The sequence below is a fragment of the Nicotiana attenuata genome, unplaced genomic scaffold (genome assembly GCF_001879085.1).
Source record: "Nicotiana attenuata strain UT unplaced genomic scaffold, NIATTr2, whole genome shotgun sequence".
Taxonomy (NCBI): Eukaryota; Viridiplantae; Streptophyta; class Magnoliopsida; order Solanales; family Solanaceae; genus Nicotiana; species Nicotiana attenuata.
The window spans coordinates 180639-200815 of record NW_017671414.1 but is presented as its reverse complement, the minus strand read 5'-3'; the positions used below and the strand labels follow the sequence as shown (position 1 = coordinate 200815).

The window sequence follows — 20177 nt, the reverse complement described above, 5'->3', positions numbered from 1 at the left end:
ATAGTCACCACTATGATTAAGTATCTAAATTTTCCTGCCTCATAACATGTGAACACTACAAAAATGAACTGGATTTATCTGTATAAACTACCAAAACTGAAAAACCAAAGATACTGGAAAGGCTATAAATACTAGGCTTCTACACTACAAAGTTCATATCACATAGTAATTCTTAGTAATAAATACTAGTTATATCATAATTATCGTTGAGAATGAGTACTAGACTGATTAAGGGTCGCAAAAGTGTTCGTCTCGCGAAGATAGAAAATCAAAATAATCGACAAGTGACTTTCTCAAAACGCCGAAATGGTGTCTTTAAGAAAGCAAACGAGCTTGCCGTTATGACGGGTGCTGAAGTTGGCATTATTGTGTTTCCACCAGGTAATTACAAGCCTAGTTACATTTTTTGGGTCATCTATAAATACATGATATACCATCAACAAATATAAATTCTTAAGCATAAATGTAAATTAAACATGCAAATCCAAGATCTTGAATATGACTTTAAAGCATCATAAAAAAATACCTGGTGTGGGAGGTGTTATGACGGTAGATTAAGTGATGTCTCTCCTCTTGCCCTATTTTTATATTACTGATTTCTCTCCTCTTCCTCTATAGGTAGCAAGCCTTACTCTTTTGGTCATCCAAATGTAAATGAAACCATCGACAAATATGTTGGCGAAGAAAGGCCTCCATCACCATCATCACCAGGCATTGATGGCAAGTATGTCCAGATGTTCCAAAAAACCAATTCTATAACACTTAACACACAACTCAATACTTTGCAAGATCAACTGGATTTTGCGTTAAATTTGAAAAGCAAACTCAAGGAAAAGAATAAGAATTTGGAGAGCCAACAAGATTGGTTCAAGGGCCCTATAGAGAGGATGAACTACACGGAGGCTTCAATGTTGAAAGAGCGGTTGGAACATTTGCACTTGAAGGTGAAGAACTATGACACTGAACATGGTTATGGTTACGAAAATGGAAAGTGGAAGGCTGAATAAAAGCAACTGTAGTTTTTTTTAAAATAATAGTTCGTGTTATTTATTTAAGGTGCGCAACCATAAAAGTCGTCGTTGTGTGACTAGGATGTCACAGGTATAAACCACAGAAATAATATTTTGCATAAATACAAAGTAAGGTTATCTACAACAGACCAACATGGTCATAGTTTGTCTTTTCCCCGGTCATATCCTGCACATAGCAGGAGTTTAGTACAGGGATTGTTCTAGTTAATCATTTTTTTTGGGGTCGGGGTATTATGTGATATTTTGGTGAAATCTACTATGTATGCGTAATAAAAAAAATAATCTATGATGGAATATAAGTAGAGTTATAAAAATGATATTTTAGTTTCAAATAATTAAAAAAATAAAAATAAAAATAATATAATGCTATTTTTTGAAAACCTAAAACTACATGATAGATCACATATACTTATTATATTACAGTAGTCAAAATAGAGTCTTCAAAATAAAATCTAAGCTATAGAGATACCGAAAAAATTCAAAAATAAAAAACTAACTTGAAAAGAATAAATTAAAGAATACAAAAAAAAAAATTAAAAGAAGGGAAAAGGGTCAAAATTGCCTCTCTACTATTGTTTATTGGTTGCTTGTGCCACCCGTTACACTTTTCGGCCATTCTTGTCCCTACCATTAACAATGATTGCAAAATTACCCCTAACCCTAACGTCCCTCCACTGTGGCAGCTGACCCCATCAATTTTATCGATGTCAGCTTCCATGTCAGCTGCCATGTCACCGACCTCACCAAATTAAAACCCTAACATAAACGACACCCACTCCTCACCTCTACTACCATTCTCTCATCTTCTCTCCCTCACCTCATACCAAAATCGCCGGAAACCATGGCATTTCGCCGGAAAAGTTTCAACGGGCAGAACTAACCTCCATGGTACTGGCTCCCCTCTTCGTCTCCTTTCTCCTTCTTCATGTTTCGTCATTCAAACAACAACCTCGTTCTCCGGCAAAAAATTCAAATTAACTCACACAGACAAAAACCCTTCATTCTCCCTCAGAATCTTTCAAGAAATAATTCTCACATGATTGATACAAATACTTGTCAAACCTATGACCATTCAATATTAGAACAACTTACAAAAGAAATTTTCAAATATGAAACTCTTAAAGTTCAACAATGGTGAAGCCGATGAACCGCATTTAAAGTTAATTTTCAACTGGGTTTTACAAAATTTCAGTCCTATAACAGTTACCGAATCAATCCTCACAGTTTAACTCAACCTTATATGAATAAAATCTCAACTCGGGATGAGGCTTTAAATTTTCGATAATGGGCTATAAAATCTCTTACTTGAATCTGACCCAGCAGTAATGAACACATAATTTTTAATTCAAAATCTGAAAATTCAAATATAATCATGTTATTTTATTTTATCTAGATTGTTTGTTGGATTTTCTGGTTCTGGTTGAAATTGGTCTGAAGGAGGTGACATTGACATGGTGATTTGATGAGGAAGAAATAGATGTAAAGTAAAAGAGAAAGAAGGTGGAATAAAAATAGAAGTAAAAATGAAAAATAAACAGATTTGGAAGGGAGATGGGTCTGGTATGGTCTATGGATTAAAAAATGGTGGATTTTAAGTTGGAATCAGATATTAAAATTAAGGGTGAGTGAATGACCCCATAAACTTGACCCATTCTATGGTGAATGACATGGTGTCATCTCACTTGACCAATTTTATTTGAGGATTAAATAACTTCCCATGCTGACATGACATTTTATTTGGTGGGACCTGTTGACTTGGCTGCTGACATGGACAAAATATTAGACGGGTCAGCTTCCACAGTGGAGGGACGTTAGGGTTAGGGGTAATTTTGCAAACTTTGTTACGGTAGGTTCCAGAATGGCCGAAAAGTGTAACGAGTGACACAAGAACCAATAAACAATAGTAAAGGGACAATTTTGACCCTTTGCCCTTAAAAAAAATTAAGCATAAAGAAGGAAAATGTAAACATGGAAGGAAAGAAAGAATTAGAGGCTAAACCTTTCTGTATTTTGTATTTTGCAGTGTATTTGCTACTGAGTAAACGACAAAGAGAACAGATTGATAAATTAAGATAAACAATTTAAAAATACGCTTTATTCCTTTGTCTACATATCGAGCGTCATCGATGCATATCGATCGACGCCAATGGTGAGGTAGACAGACTTCCTTGATGAAGGTCAACACTTCTTCTTTCGAGATCAAAGTATTCCAACGGATGGTCCGAGTTACTTGATCATCGCGCCCATAACATCATATCATCAACGTCCGTTAACCTAATTCTTGAGGAGTCCATATCTATTTCCAGTGTATAGCAGATCTCTCAGTAACAATAATTGGATCTCTAATGGATTATTAGTTGCTCAACTAAGCTTTATAAACTATATAGTAACATAAAGGCGAAATACATAAACAACCCCTCCAAGTTGTCCACAACGGTCAGTTGAACACCTCAACTGAGACTATTTCCAGTTAAACACTTCAAGTGGCTATTAAGTAGGTCAAGTAAACACTTTGCGCTGACATGGCAAATCAATTGTGTCTCACTACAAATTGAGCGCGTGAGGACATGAATTGTGTTCTTTTCTTTTTCTTTTCAGTTTAAAAAATAACCTTTATTTTTGTGGAACCACATACCTTCATCTTTACTTCCCGTTCTTCTAGCAGCTTCTGAACTAAACTCCTCGGCAGCTTCATCTTCAACCTAATCGGTCCATTATTCGGCTTCGAAATCGACAAATCAGAAGCCGATCTTCGTGTTAAAAAGAGACACTCGAGCCGATCCTTTGCACTCATCTGAACAGTAGATTTCACTCTTCTTGGAACTCTACTAATTTCTTCTTTAGGAAACAAAGGCAATTCAACAAGGAAATATTTTTGTTTGGCTTCAGTTCTCGTTCTGGTTTCAGTGGCTTAGCTCTGACACCAAACTTCTTCACTGCTTCTGATTCCAGTAAAACATGACCTGGGTAGTCTTTTACTACGTCCAACGTTGTTACTGGTGTTTTCAGTTTCAAGATTTCGCCATTAATCTTCATCACCTTCAAGGTTCAATCTAAATTTTTTTTGCCCAAATTTTTACAAATGAAATGGTGGTCATGGGTTCAACGAGTAAGGGGAAGGGTTTGAGAAAGCTCGGAAGAAGAGTCAGGGGAAGGAGGAACGCTGGTTTAGGAGAAAAGTTTTTTTCTTTTTTAAATATATTTTTTTGTCAATTATATGTGTCAAATTCTTATGCCAAAATTACACGTGTCATTTTTTGATTGGTTCATTTGCCATGTTATCCGCAAGTGCAACTCACGCATATGGCCTGCTGTACTTAGGTGTTTACTTGACCTACTTAATAGCCACTTAAAGTGTTTAACTGGAAATAGTCTCAGTTGAGGTATTCAACTGACCGTTGTGGACAACTTGAAGGGGCCGTTTATGTATTTCGCCTAACATAAATGGAGTAGTACCTACCTTTACGAATTGTTAGTCAAAGACTAGGGGTTTTTAAAATTTGACAATGGGTAGCGGGGCATCATTTGTTTTTGCATGTGAAATTGTTGTGGGCACCATTTGAATTATTCGATGTGAGTGTCTTTTTCGTAATATATATATCTATAATTTCTTCTAAAGAAGTAACGAAAGGACCTTTCAATATATATATATATATATATATATATATATATATATATATATATATATATATATATATGTCAGGACCCTAGTTTTCCATCCGTAAACCGTCGTGATGGCACCTAGTCTCTACGACTAGGTAAGCCTAACACTTTGCGAAATTTAGACGAAAACGTGAAAACTAACAATTTAACTGGTAACTTTAATTAAGAGATTTAGATGCCGCTTGGCATATACAATAATCACTCTCTAACTGAACATAAATGCTCCAAAAACCCGGAATATCATGAGTCACAAGCTACAGAAAGAAAACAGTGCTTCTAAACTCCAGAATCTATCAACGAAGAAAAATACAAGAAAGTATTTAACTTAAGGAAGAGTAGATAGGGACGCCTAGGTATGCGGACGCGGCAGATATACCTCGAAGTCTCTACAGTCGTCTCGCATCACTGAAAATGTGGCTGGAAAGAGGTACCTAGATCTGCACATGAAAAACATGTGCAGGAAATTGCACAAGTACACCACAGCGGTACCCAGTAAGTGTCAAGCCTAACCTCGGTCAAGTAGTGACGAGATCAGGTCAGGGCCCTACTGGTATAATATATAATAAAATAGTACAGTATGAAATATCCAAGTAAAGATCAATATTAACATTAAACGAGAATGAAATCACAGAAAAATAACAACTCAGTACATAGAGGTAGCAACAGTGGATCTCCCGAGATACCGTCCTGTAGTCCCAAACATAAAGGTGCAGGGGATCTACCAGGATACCGCCATGTAGTGCCAAACATAAATATGCAACGGAATCTCCCGGAATATCGTTCCGTAGTCCCAAAGTACATATCTAGTACAGGGGAATCTCCCGGGATACCGTCCCGTAGTCCCAAACATAAATGTGTAAAGGGATCTCCCGGAATACCGTTCCATAGTCGCAAAGTAAATATGCAACTCAATCAACATAAACAACAGTTTCAACAAGGAATTCTACAGTTTAGAGTAAATTCATATCAAAGAAGTGTAACGACCCGACCGGTCATTTTGAGCATTTGCACTTTGCTCGGTTGTTTGAGGGCACGAGTAGCCCCGTATGATGATGTATAACTTATGTGAATCATCGGGTTTAGTTCTCAAGTTATCCGGAATTGATTTGGGAGAATGGTCTCAGCTTGAAGCTTTAAATTGGAAAGGTTTCACCAAGTTTTGACTTTTTACTTAACGATCTCGAATTTGGATTTTTATGGTTCGGTCAGCTCCGTTAGGTGATTTTGGACTTGGGAGCGCATCCGGAATGTAATTTGGAGGTCCGTGGTAGAATTAGGCTTGAATTGGCGAAATTGGAAATTTGGTGATTTTGGTCGGCAATGGAAAATTTGATATCGGGGTCGGAATGGAATTCCGGAAGTTGGAGTTGGTTCGTAGTGTCACTTGTGACGTGTGTGCAAAACTTGGGATCATTTGGACGTGATTTGATAGGTTTTGGCGTCGCTTATGAAATTTGGAAATTTGAATGTTCTTAGGCTTGAATCCGAGGGTAATCTGGCGTTTTGATATTGTTTTGAGTGATTAAAGGTTCGACTAAGTTTAAAGGATGTTATGGGATGTGTTGGCATGTTTGGTTGAGGTCCCGAGGGTCTCGAGTGAGTTTCGGGTGGTTAACAGATCAATTCTTGGCTTTAAAAGTTGCAGATTTCTGGTGTCAGATGTATCTGGTATAGGAACTGCGGACCGCAAAAAATTAGTGCGGACCGCGGAGGTATTATGCGGCCGCGGTGGAAATTTCGCGGACCACAAAAGAGGGAATGCGGCCGCGGTGGATTTTATGCGGACCGCGGAAGGTATGGCTCAGGGTCCGCGGCCGCGACAGAATTATGCGAACCGGTGAGAAGTGTGCGGCTGCGATGGAATTAGGCGGAACGAGTAGTGAAGGTTCAGAGGGTTATATATGCGAGTTCTAGGGTTTTTATTTCACATCTTGGACTTTGGGAGCTTGGTTTGAGGAGAATTTTCAGGAGTTTTTCAAGGAAATCATATGGGTAAGTAATTCTAACTCGGTTTTGGCTAATATTCATGAATATATCATTGAATTCATCATTTGATTCGTGATTTGGGATGGAATTTGGGAAAAATTGGCGGAGTTTCATAAAATGAATTTTTAGGAATTGAAAGCCTATTCGTGGTCTAATTTGAGTGAAACTAGTATGGTTAGTCTTATAATCGAATGTGTTGTCGAATTTTGCGACTTTTCTGGATTTCGAGACGTGGGCCTGAGGCTCGACATTTGAGTTGACTTTTTGACTTTTGACCTAAAGCTTAGCATTTTCTTATGGGATTGATTCCTTTAGCTCGTGTTGATTGTATCGAATTGTTTTTGGCTAGATTCGAGGCATTTGGAGGCCGGTTAGAAAGGCAAGGGCATCGCGGAGTAGGGATTTGACCGGTTTGAGGTAAGTAATGATTGTAAAGCTAGTCCTGAGGTATGAAACTCCGAATTTTGTATCATTTTACTATTTTGGAGGTGACGCACAAGCTAGCTGACGGGCGCGTGGGCGTGCACCGTTGGGGATTGTGACTTGGTCCGTCCTGTAGCACCTATAAAGTTTCGTATTTGGTTGAAACTATATGTTAATTATGTGTTGTTGACACCTAATTTTTTCCTATATATTTTCAATATGCAAAATAACTTCAAAATGGTATATGTATGCATATATGCATATATCTAAGTGCTTCATTACTTTTCCAAGTATACTATTTATTCTCTTATTTTTATCCATAAAAATCCAGTTATTGTTTCCAAAAATTATCATTTTGATGATCCACTTATTGCTATTTTATATCTATGCTAATATATAGCCAAGGGAATTTTTGCATATTTTTACAAATTTATTTAGTATTTTTAAAGCTAAATTGCATATAATGGCAATGTTAGCCTCTTTTAAGATTTAACTGCGTTTATATCCATAAAATTAGGTCTGGTATTTTTAAATAGTTAATTATGTGCTATAAATCATTTTAGTAACTTTAATTTATTTCCAGAAATTACCAAAGGGAAAGACTATTTCTTTCCCTTTAATTACCAAAAAAAAAAATTATTTCCAGAAATTATTTTATTATTTTTTATAAATCAAATAGGGAAAATTGGCTATTTAAATGTTAGCCCAATTTCATTTCCATTGAAGCCTAAATTTGACCCCAATTTGAATCCCAATTCCCCGGCCCAATTTCTATTTAACACCGACCCAATTGCAAGCAAACCGACCCATGCCCGCTTCCCTATTTTCCCGTTTAAATCCAAACCGTTCATCATTCAGATCAACAGCCAAATATCATCCTTGCCTTAATTAATTCTAAGCGACCCCCTAAACCCAATCATTTCTCACCATACGCCGCCTCTGAATCCCTCCTCTCTCAAACACTCTCTGCAACACCCCCAAACCCTAGCCGCTGCCACCCTAATCCACCCTAATCCATGGCTTTCCAAGGTCATCTAAGACCTGTATCAACCTTCCAAGGCTTCTACGTGTTTGGTTCTGTGATCTCATGACCAGACTTTCAAAGGGGCTTGGTCCAGTCTTTGCTCGATGACCTTTCTCTGGTCATCTCTGAGTTTTCTCCGGCCAGCCATGGCCATTCGAGTCAGACCTTTGACTCTCCTGTTTAGATTGGTAGCTTTCAAGGCCTTTCTCGTTGCATTTGGGTTATTCTGAAACCCTAATCTCTAAGACCTTTTCGTCTCCTTCAGATTTACCTTAGATCCATGCTTTCCATGAGCTTTTAAACGCCTTCTCGAAGTTTCTTTAACTTTGCTTTCAAAAAAGACTCTTCATCTTTTTCCGATTAGGGTTTTCCTTCAAGTTCTTCTTTTCAAAATCTTTTCTCTGATTTTAATGTGTCTGTGATTCTACTATGTTTGTTCATGTTATTCTCCTATCTGAGTTTAGCATGTTAAAAACTCTAATTTCTTTTGGGTTCATTCGAGTTTCTGAAGCTGTTTGCTAAGTATTTGTTTGATTTACTTATTTATCATCTTTTAAGCTCGACTATTGTTGAAAAGAACCTATGTCTTTGGGTTTGAAACTATTCGTTTGAATACCTGACTCAATTTGAAGTTCCTTGTTTTAGAATCTTTTAATGTGATTCCTCTGATGGGTTTTTACTATCTTTAAAACTCGACTATGCTTGAAACCCAAACTTTTCAAAAGGTCTCTCATATGTTACTGTGAGACCCTTTGCATGCTGATACTCTATTTTTCTTCACTATTGATTCAATGAGACTTGACCTACTTGATTATCATGCTACGAATGTTTGCTATCTACTGAACTTTGTGCTACTATTGCATGCTGTTTCTTTGGCCAATAGGTTTGGCCTCGCATGTCTATTATTTGTGCACTCTATTTATATGTTGTTCCTTCTTTGATTGATTTTCAATCTTGGGACTGATTTCAAAACTTCTCTTTTTGTGAACTCTAATTTCACTCGCTTGTTAAAGTAATTGATCCCTTTCCTTATTTTGCCTTACTGAATCTTTTTCCCAAAATAAGTGTATCTCAGTACTTGGACTCGATTGCTTAGTTAATGTTTTACTACTTCTTTTATGGTAATAATCAGTCTGCCTACAAACTGATTTTCATTTTGAATCTGTTAGCCCCGTTAAACAAGTGATTCCTCAATTAAAGGGGAATCACTTGGTTGATCGATTCTGACTATTGATTGTTTCCATATTTGTATTGAACTTTACTTATTGCCTTATTTCTCACATGTTTTCAAAACTATAAAAACCCACTCCTTTTCTTTCAAACGGACAACGAAAAAGCGAACCCAAGAAATAAAACACTTGAGTTCAGACACACACTCCACTAAAATCTCTCTCTTTTCTCTGTTGCTACTTGTACTGCTGCCTTACCTAGCTAGCTGAAAGCAAGGCTAGGCTGTGGGAAGCTTGCTTACTTTTTCTCTACATTTGCATCTTTACTGGTATGTTCTAACTAATTTTCAGCATCAACAAAAACATGTTTCTTTACCATTTCCTGCACCCTTGTTTGTTTCCTGTTTGTTTTTAATCAAGTTCCATTGTTAAGCATGATGTAATCTGCCCTTTCTATTCTGAATTAATGCTTTCTTATGAATTCTGTCAGTCACTTATTATGGCTTATGAATCCTAAACCCCCCATCCCTAATGTGTTTGGCAGCTGTGGTTGGTTTGGGGCATGACAGCATTGGACATTGCTATGCATGACCCAAACCTGATCCCTCTGGGATCATAACCTCCATGTCCCCTCTATATGTTGTGTGTTCCGATTGGTTTATAGGCATGCTAGCACTTTCTATTGCTGTGCATGCCCAAATCTGATCCCTGCCTAAGGGTATATGCTCTTCGCAATATATTCCTAAACCCCTGACCCCTTTGTATGAAATTATGAACTCTGTGCTTTACTACAACTATATTCAATCACCCCTACCCCTCTCTACTCCCCACTCAGTTTTAAATCCCTATTCCTGCACTTCCACCATATTCTTAGACTTAGGTTCTGCCCCTCTTGTGTGAGCCCTGCCTTGGGATCCATGAGCTCCCTCTGAACTTGGACACACAAGGGCTGGCCCTTCCACAATGCACTCATCTCTATCTAGTTCTGCAAACTTGGGTGTAAGCACTGCCCCGGGTCCCTTAAGACCCTTAGGGAACTTTGACACACCCAGGTCTTATAAAGTCTTTGAAACAAGTGGTATTTGAGGCGTTTTGTTCCATAACTCAGAGAGGAAGTCAGAATCAGGCTTCTTATGGTTGTATTTTCCTATTTTTACATATTTTGTTGATGTAATTCAGCAACTGGTCTGTAATAATTTGTAATAAATATTTGGGGTTGGTTAGTGAAAAAGGGATGGGTAATTATGCATGCTCAAGGGTAGAAAACATGCCTATAGGATTTGTGTTCTGAATGATTCAATTCTGCATTTAGAAAGCATGCCTATAGGAATGGTTTTAAATCCTGCGTGTTCAATTCTGCATTTAGACACCATGTCTATAGGATTTATTTCAAATTCCGCATGTTCAACTTCACATCTAGATAACCTTCCTATAGGACTTTATTTAAAATTCTGCACGCTTGTTACCACTTAGACATCATGCTCTAGGATCTAAACGGCTATAAGCAGGTATCATCTTCATAATGTTAAGATCAGTATAATCATGCCTATAGAAATTCCCAAGTAAAATCCTACATGTTTCCATTCTACATTCAACTAGATATCATGCCTATAGGGGTTAAAATCAGCATTTAGATATCATGCCTATATGGGTTAAAATCAGCATTTAGATATATGTTTATAGGGGATTAAAATCAGCAATAGTAGATACCATCGTCTGCAGAATCTGCAACTAGTCTAATTTAACATCAGTCTATTCTGAACCAGTTTTTAAGTAACCTAATCTCCTCTCATTGACACGGTTTAGCAAGCATGCCTATAGGATCTCAAACCGCTCGCTTTTAAATTTGTTACTGCTTTGCCACATTCTGAATTGGTAATAGATATCATGATCGTAAGATCTCACCCAAACACCTAGGCAAACCTTAGGTAATAACAACAAATAAAATGGAGCCCGCTTTTGTTAACTAGTAATAGCTACATCCAGCAGGCAGGCCTGATTCGGACTTCTTATCCGAGTTACGTCATAAATTGGTCTGCTTCAACAACTTAAACTCCCCTTTGCATTAGTATTTTTTAGATTCAGACCTTTGATTGTTGTTTGAGTCATGCTATTTGGTTGTTTTCCTTGAGGAGGTATACATGAGCCTTCAGCGTTTACGTGCTTCCCTTTTAATGTGCTGTCCTATGTGTTTTGTATGTCGCCTTAGCTTTTTCACCTTTTAAACCTCAAAGTCAGCCTAGTATCCCTCCCCTTTAGGACTAGTAGTCCTAAGTGCCTCTGGGACTGATAGGAATGGGGCGGGTAATAGCATGCAATAGTGGTCGAGACCAATCCGCGCTTTAGTACCTTAACGGGGTGGGAAGGATAGATATGGATATGATGACCGGTGCGCTAATACCACGAGTAGCCCCTCTTTTGAGGAGTAATTACCGGGTATTGCATTGATGTGATCCATATTATAAATAAACCTAGGACCCCCTCCTCTCTCTTTCTTTGCCTTTAAAGCATTATGACTTCTTTTCAAAAATCAGCTTTTTTAATGATTGCTCTATTTTACTTCCAAGCATTTGTGTATTAAAATCCCCTCTTATTTGAGCCTTGTCTGTTTACATGTTAATTGCACCAAATTAACAAAGAACTATCTGCCGGGAACCACACTAGTGGATCCTGAGGGGTGCTTAACACCTTCCCCTTAGGATAATTTCAAGCCCTTACCCTATCTCTGGTTCTCAAACAAACTCAGAAGTGAACCTTGTAGGTGTCCTAATGCACCATAAATCATTAGGTGGCGACTCTTCAAAAAATGCAAAACCCAGTTCCCAAAAGGAACGAGTTGTCCCATATCCAAATGTCACAAAACCCGATCTCCCGATGCAAAGAGGTAAAAAAGGGGGCGCGACAGCATGGCGACTCTGCTGGGGATGTTTAGAATTTTACCATTTCAGATAATTCTTGTGAGTTTTACCTTTCTCTATGTGCAATTATCTGTTTAATTTCCTTCAGCATTTAATTTCTTCTTTAGAAGCAAAACTGACATGTCTCCCTTGTTTTCTTTCCTTTATTGCTTTAAATTATGAAACTGCTGTATTTACTGCTTTCTCAACGTGCAAATACATGACAACCTGCTTTTTAATTATTGCATAATCATGCTCAACATCATATTCCACTCGTGCCAAACAAATACTATAGCAACGCTTCTAATGAGTGGTTGCGCTCTTCTTATATCATTACCCCCTAAATTTTGAAAGGCATATTTGCGGTAAAACTAGTTGATCAGCGGTGCGGTCGACAGTTCCGAGCCTTCCCCCTTGAGTTGTCCGCTCGAGGGTACCAGTCTAAAACCCCGTAGAAACCTTACTCTGTTTAAATTGTGCATGCATCATGGTCAAACCTAGCCGGGTCAGTTATGTTGTCCACATAATGATCCTTTAAGATAGCCTTGTCCAAAAGTCCACTGGGTTGCCCTAAACCCAAACGGACATCATCACGTTCTGTGCATTTATTTGGAGAACTAAATGCTTCATGCTAATTGTTGACGCTAAATAGTCGAGTCTGGTGGGGGTAGGGTCTAACCCTTCTGTTTTGCAGATAACGAGGCACGAAATCCCCAGATTCGGCATGGTCACCAACATCCACCCAAGCACCGCGAGAAACAAGAATCTAACCAGAAGCTAATTGAGGAATGGAAGGACATGGCTGTCAGTGCCAACAAGCGACTGGGATACTTGGAACGAGGCATAGTGGAGTTAGAAAGAAAGATTCTCATGAGGGTCGAAGACTGCCAAAATGCTGAAGGAACTGAAGGCGGATATCTGGCCAGGGCCTACCTACTGCTGGGACTTCGCGAGTTGGGAAAGCTGTTTGATGGAGCAAAGGATGCCGAATCTGGGGAGGGTCCTTCTGGGACCAAGTAGATAGGAGTTTATTTTTTGCTTTACGAACGTAATAAGGCCAATGGCCATTAGTGATTTTATTTCTTGCTTATTTAGTGTCATTTTGAGATTCGTCTATTTTTTATCAATAAAATGAGGCATTTAGCACTCTAAGTTCTCCAAAATCAATCTGTCGCTAGGCCTACCTCGGGCACAACGAGGCTCCCAAATTAGGACACGTTTTGCATTCCTGCACTATGTGTTTAAATATTGCAATACTTTTCATGATCCTCACTAGCTTGGTTACCTTTTTGTTTTATTTTTTGTTTTGTTATTCCCCTCCCCAAAGGTTAGTTCGTGCACTCTGGCATCATCATCTTATTCCACGAGATCCAATGGCCTCTCCACCCACCCCTCCTCTTAGTCCTTCCATACAGGCTGTGAGCAGAGGGGCACGCCTCAATAACTGGACCATCAGAGCTCGATGAGTCTCGGGGTAGCAAGGCTAAAACAAGCGTTATTCACTGTTTTATTCATTAAATGATTTTCTTTTCGCATTTTTCAATTTCCGCAATAAGATCTTCAATGTTCAAAACAATTAGTCAATTTATCAAAGCATGTTTGATTTTTTCCAATGAATTAATATTTATTTTTTATCATTTTCCTCCTTACTTTACCAATACAGCATTACTATTACTTATCTTGATGAACCAACGACTGTGACATGCAATGAGACAACGCAACAAACAGACATTGATCCAGAAGAATATGACATACCAGAGGAAATTGTCAAAGAAGTGGAGAACTTTGAAAACAGACCTAAGTCCAACCTGGACGAGACCGAGATTGTTAACCTGGGAGACGCAGAAAATGTCAAGGAAACACGAATCAGCATTCACCTATCGCCATCAGAGAAGAAAGAGTATCTGGAGCCTGCCAATCATACCCATAAGCGCACACTTCGGATATTGTCTAACAACTTCGTCCACAGCGGAGGAATCCTGTATAGGAGGACTCCTGATTTGGGATTATTAAGGTGTGTCGACGCAAAAGAAGCATCCAAGCTGCTAGAGGAAATTCATGCTGGGACCTACGGTCCACATATGAATGGTTTTGTTTTAGCAAAGAAGATACTCCGGGCTGGTTACTTTTGGATGACTATGGAGACAGCTTGCATCCAGTATGTCCGGAAATGCCATCGCTATGAGATTCATGCAGACATGATAAAGGTACCTCCGAGCGAGCTCAACACAACAAGTTCACCATGGCCGTTTGCCGCTTGGGGAATGGATGTTATTGGACCAATCGAGCATGCCGCTTCCAACGGGCACAGGTTCATCCTAGTGGCAATGGACTACTTCACCAAATGGGTCGAAGCAACATCTCACAGAGCGGTAACTAAGAAGGTCGTGGTAGACTTTGTCCGCGACTGCATTGTTTGTCGATTTGGGGTGCCAGAGTCAATCATTACTGATAATGGCTCCAATCTCAACAGTGACTTAATGAAAGGCATGTGAGAAACCCTCAAGATTAGCCACAAGAATTCCACAGCCTACAGGCCTCAAATGGATGAAGCTGTGGAAGCCACCAACAAGAATATCAAGAAGATATTGAGGAAAATGATAGAAAAGCATAAATAGTGGCATGAGAAGTTATCATTTGCTCTATTGGGGTATCGCACCACAGTCCGCACATCAACTGAGGCAACCCCTTATATGCCGGTTTATGGTACAGAAGCCGTCATTCCTGCCGAAGTAGAAATTCCTTCCTTAAGGATCATACAGGAAGTTGAGCTCGACGATGCAGAATGGGTGAAAAGTCGTTATGAGCAACTAGCTCTTATAGACGGAAAGAGGATGAACGCAGTTTGCCATGGTCAACTCTATGAGAACATAATGTCCAGAGCCATCAACAATAGGGTCAAGCCAAGACAGTTCACACCGGGACAACTAGTATTAAAGAAAAATTTTCCGCATCAAGATGAAGCCAAAGGGAAGTTCTCTCCCAACTGGCAAGGTCCGTACATGGTTCACCGGGTTCTGTCAGGAGGAGCCCTCATACTGGCAGAAATGGATGGAGAAGTTTGGCCAAAGCCGATTAATTCAGATGCAGTCAAGCACTACCATGTGTAATCTTTATGTTTTCCCTGCATGATATAAATTGAACTACGCCTGAACTGATTCCCATTTAAGAAGGGATACGTAGGCAGCCCTATGGGTTCGGTCACAATTAAATAAAATTTTCATTTTCCCCCCGAAATTGGAAACTGGGGCAGAATTTTGAGGAGGACCCTCAAAATTCCGAAGCAATTTCAGCCGAATCGTCGCAAGCAACAGTCAGAAGCACAACCCATTAAACTGGGGCAGAATTTTGAGGAGGACCCTCAAAATTCCTTAGCAACAGAAGTTGTAATGTCCTTTACCACGTCACAGTCGTCAGTTCATCTAAAAAGTTATTGTTAATTATATACTTATGTCATATTTTTACGAAATCATGCATGTTTATTACTAAAATTGCCTTGTTTAGCAACGCTACCCCAGTAATACATACAGTATCACCAGATCGAAGCCACAGGTCAAGCAGAGCCAGCAGGGAAACGAACTAATCTTCCCCCTTTTACAAAACTCACGATTTTTCTTTGGATGCAGGCACTTGGATTGCGAAATCATCAAACATACTATACACTCATGAGACAAACATTGTTCAGGAATACGACTCTCAAGACCGTTGCACTTACCCACATTTGATATCCACACACATCAGCGACATTCCGTGTGTCACAATGTCCCCAGCAGTCATAATATCTCAATCCGCTATCAGCTAAGAAAGCTCCGTTACCATTTTCCATTTTATTTCTTGCATAAGGCTACCATTCTTCCTTCCGAGTCTAAACGCTGTCTCCATCTGCATTTCTGCATTGCATAAGGCTAGCATTCTACGTTCCGAGACTAAACACTGTCTCCATCTGCATTTCTGCATTGCATAAGGCTACCATTCTGCCTTCTGAGACTAAACACTGTCTCCATCTGCATTTCTGCATTGCATAAGGCTACCATTCTACCTTCCGAGACTAAACACTATCTCCATACTGCATCTGCATGGCTGAAAGATCGCCACATACTACATCTGTATGGCTGAAAGATCACCACATACTGCATCTGCATGGCTGAAAGATCGCCTCATACTCCATCTACATGGCTGAAAGATCGCCACATACTGCATCTGCATGGCTGAAAGATCGCCTCATGCTGCATCTGCATGGCTGAAAGATCGCCTCATGCATCTGCATGGCTGATAGTTCTCCTCATACTGCATCTGCATGGCTGAAAGATCGCCTCATACTGCATTTGCATGGCTGAAAGATCGCCTCATACTGCATCTGCATGGCTGAAAGATCGCCTCATGCTGCATCTGCAGGGCTGAAAGATCACCACATACTACATCTGCATGGCTGAAAGATCGCCTCATACTGCATCTGCATGGCTGAAAGATCGCCACATACTGCATCTGCATGGCTGAAAGATCGCCCCATACTGCATCTGCATGGCTGAAAGATCGCCTCATACTGCATCTGCATGCCTGAAAGATCGCCTCATACTACATCTACATGGCTGAAAGATCGCCACGTACTGCATCTGCATGACTTAAAGATCGCCTCATACTGCATCTGCATGGCTGAAAGATCGCCACATTGCACGGCTGAAAGATCGCTACATTGCACGGCTGAAAGATCGCCACATTTGCACGGCTGAAAGATCGCCACATTTGCCCAGCTAAAAGATCGTCACATTGCACGACTGAAAGATCGCCACATTGCACGGCTGAAAGATCGCCACATTGCACGGTTGAAAGATCGCCACATGATACTGCATCCTTCATGGGCTGAAATATCGCCAACTTATCCAAAGGCGTCATCATTCGGAGGTACCATCCTCAAAGCCCAAGAACACCATGTAATGGCCTGAGGATACCTTTCAATATTTTGCATATCATTATTCGAAGGCATCATGGTTTGGAGGCATCATTTTCATAGCCCGAGAGCATCATTTCATAGCCTGCGAATCCTTTATTACACGCTTCATGGCCCAGAATGTCATGGTCTAAGGACGTCATCCTAACCGTCCGAAGACAGCATTCATGGTCCAACGGGAACTTGCATCATGTCTAATTTTATTCACAATATACGCTTGTATTGTTTCTATTTGCAGGTAAAATCGGCATGCAACGTCCGTCCCGGTAGGATCCCGCTCCAGTGCGCGCAGCCACATCGAACCTACCCATTTCAGTAAGCCACTCACTCGACCAGCCCAAAATATTGCGTCCGTTCTTGTAAAATACCCCTCGGCATACTCCGCCGACGGATTCTGAACTACATATGGCCTGATTCCTGTAAAACTGGGGATATGTAGGCAGCTCAGAAGCCAGGGTGCGGCCTGAACCTCTCCCAAACCTTTTCGCTCGGTCAAAATTGGCCATCACATCTTTACCCGAAAACTCTTTCATCATTCCCGGGTAAAGAGGGGCAGTTGTTGACACCCAATTTTTCCCTATGTATTTTCAATATGCAAAATAACTTCAAAATGGTATATGTATGCATATATGCATATATCCAAGTGTTTCATTACTTTTTCTTAATTTTAAAAGATTTTTAAATCTATTTATTCTCATATTTTTATCCATAAAAATCCAGTAATTGTTTCAAAAAATTATCTTTTTGGTGATCCACTTATTGCACTTTTATATCTATGATAAAATATAGCCAAGGGAATTTTTGCATATTTTTACAAATTTATTTAGTATTTTTCAAGCTAAATTGCATATAATTGCAATATTAGACTCTTTTAAGATTTATCTGTGTTTATATCCATAAAATTAGGTCTGGCATTTTTAAATAGTTAATTATGTGCTATAAATTATTTTAGTACCTTTAATTTATTTCCAGAAATTATTTTATTATTTTTTTTTAAATCAATAGGGAAAATTGGCTATGTAAATGTTAGCCCAATTTTATTTCGATTGTAGCCTAAATTTGACCCCAATTTGAATCCCAATTACGCCGGCCCAATTTCAATTTAACCCCGACCTAATTTCCATCAAACGGACCCATGCCCGCATCCCTACTTACCCGTTTAAATCCAGGTCGTTGATCATTCAGATCAACGGCCAAAAATCATCCTTGCCTTAATTAATTCTAAACGACCCCCTAAACCCTATCATTTCTCACCATACGCTGCCTGTGAATCCCTCCTCTCTCAAACACTCTCTGCAACACCCCCAAACCCTAGCCGCCGCCACCCTAATCCACCCTAATCCATGGCTTTCCAAGGTCATCTAAGACCTGTATCAGCCTTACAGGGCTTCTACGTGTTTGGTTCTGTGGTCTCATGACCAGACTTTGAAGGGGCTTGGTCCAGTCTTTGCTCGATGACCTTTCTCCGGTCATCTCTGACGTCTCCGGCCAGACATGGCCATTCCAGTCAGACCTTTGACTCTCCTGTTTAGATCGATAGCTTTCAAGGTCTTTCTCGTTGCTTTTGGGTTCTTCTGAAACCCTAATCTCTAAGACCTTTTCGACTTCTTTCAGATTTACCTTAGATCCATGCTTGCCATGAGTTTTTAAACGCCTTCTCGAAGTTTCTTTAACTTTGCTTTCAAAAAAGACTCTTCATATTTTTCCGATTAGGGTTATCTTTCAAGTTCTTCTTTTCAAAATCTTTTCTCTGATTTTAATGTGTCTGTGATTCTACTATGTTTGTTCATGTTATTCTCCTATCTGAGTTTTGCATATTAAAAACCCTAATTTCTTTTGGGTTCATTCGAGTTTCTGAAGCTGTTTGCTAAGTATTTGTTTGATTTACTTGTTTATCATCTTTTAAGCTCGAATATTGTTGAAAAGAACCTATGTCTTTGGGTTTGAAACTGTACGTTTGAATACCTGACTCGATTTGAAGTTCCTTGTTTCAGAATCTTTTTATGTGATTCCTCTGATTCTGGGTTTTCACTATCTTTAAAACTCGACTATGCTTGAAGCCCTAACTTTTCAAAAGGTCTCTCATCTGTTACTGTGAGACCCTTTCCGTGCTGATACTCTATTTTTCTTCACTATTGATTCAATGAGACTTGACCTACTTGATTATCATGCTTCAAATGTTTGCTATCTACTGAACTTTGTGCTACTATTGCATGCTGTTTCTTTGGCCAATAGGTTTGGCCTCACATGTCTATTGTTTGTGCACTCTATTTTTATGCTGAGGTTCCTTCTTTGATTGATTTTCAATCTTGGGACTGATTTCAAAACTTCTCTTTTTGTGAACTCTAATTTCACTCGCCTGTTAAAGTAATTGATCCCTTTGCTTAGTTTGCCTTACTGAATCTTTTTTCCAAAATAAGTGTATCTCTGTACTTGGACTCGATTGCTTACTTAATGTTTTACTACTTCTTTTATGGTAATAATCCGTCTGCCTACAAATTGATTTTCTTTCCTTATTTTGAATCTGTTAGCCCCGTTAAACAAGTGATTCCTCAATTAAAGGGGAATCACTTGGTTGATTGATTTTGACTATTGATTGTTTCCATATTTGTATTGAACTTTACTTATTGCCTTATTTCTCACATGTTTTCATTACTATAAAAACCCACTCCTTTTCTTTCAAGCGGACAACGAAAAAGCGAACCCAATAAATAAAACACTTGAGTTTAGACACACACTCCACTAAAATCTCTCTCTTTTCTCTGTTGCTACTTGTACTGCTGCCTTACCTAGCCGGCTGAAAGCAAGGCTAGGCTGTGGGAAGCTTGCTTACTTTTTCTCTGCATTTTCATCTTTACTGGTATGTTCTAACTAACTTTCAGCATCAACAACAACATGTTTCGTTACTATTTCCTGCACCCTTGTTTGTTTCCTATTTGTATTTAATCAAGTTCTATTGTTAAGCATGCTGTAATCTGCCCTTTCTATTATGAATTAATGCTTTCTTATGAATTTTGTCAGTCACTTATTATGGCT

General features: G+C 39.2%; 1 protein-coding gene across 1 annotated transcript; it reads left to right on the top strand.

Moving 5' to 3' along the window:
* The first annotated feature begins 212 nt into the window (after window positions 1-212).
* LOC109208144 (agamous-like MADS-box protein AGL62) lies at window positions 213-1007 on the top strand. The gene is made up of 2 exons (XM_019371184.1): window positions 213-381; window positions 619-1007. Exons 1-2 carry the CDS (start codon window positions 213-215, stop codon window positions 1005-1007), a joined length of 558 nt encoding a protein of 185 aa, XP_019226729.1.
* Window positions 1008-20177: the final 19170 nt, after the last annotated feature.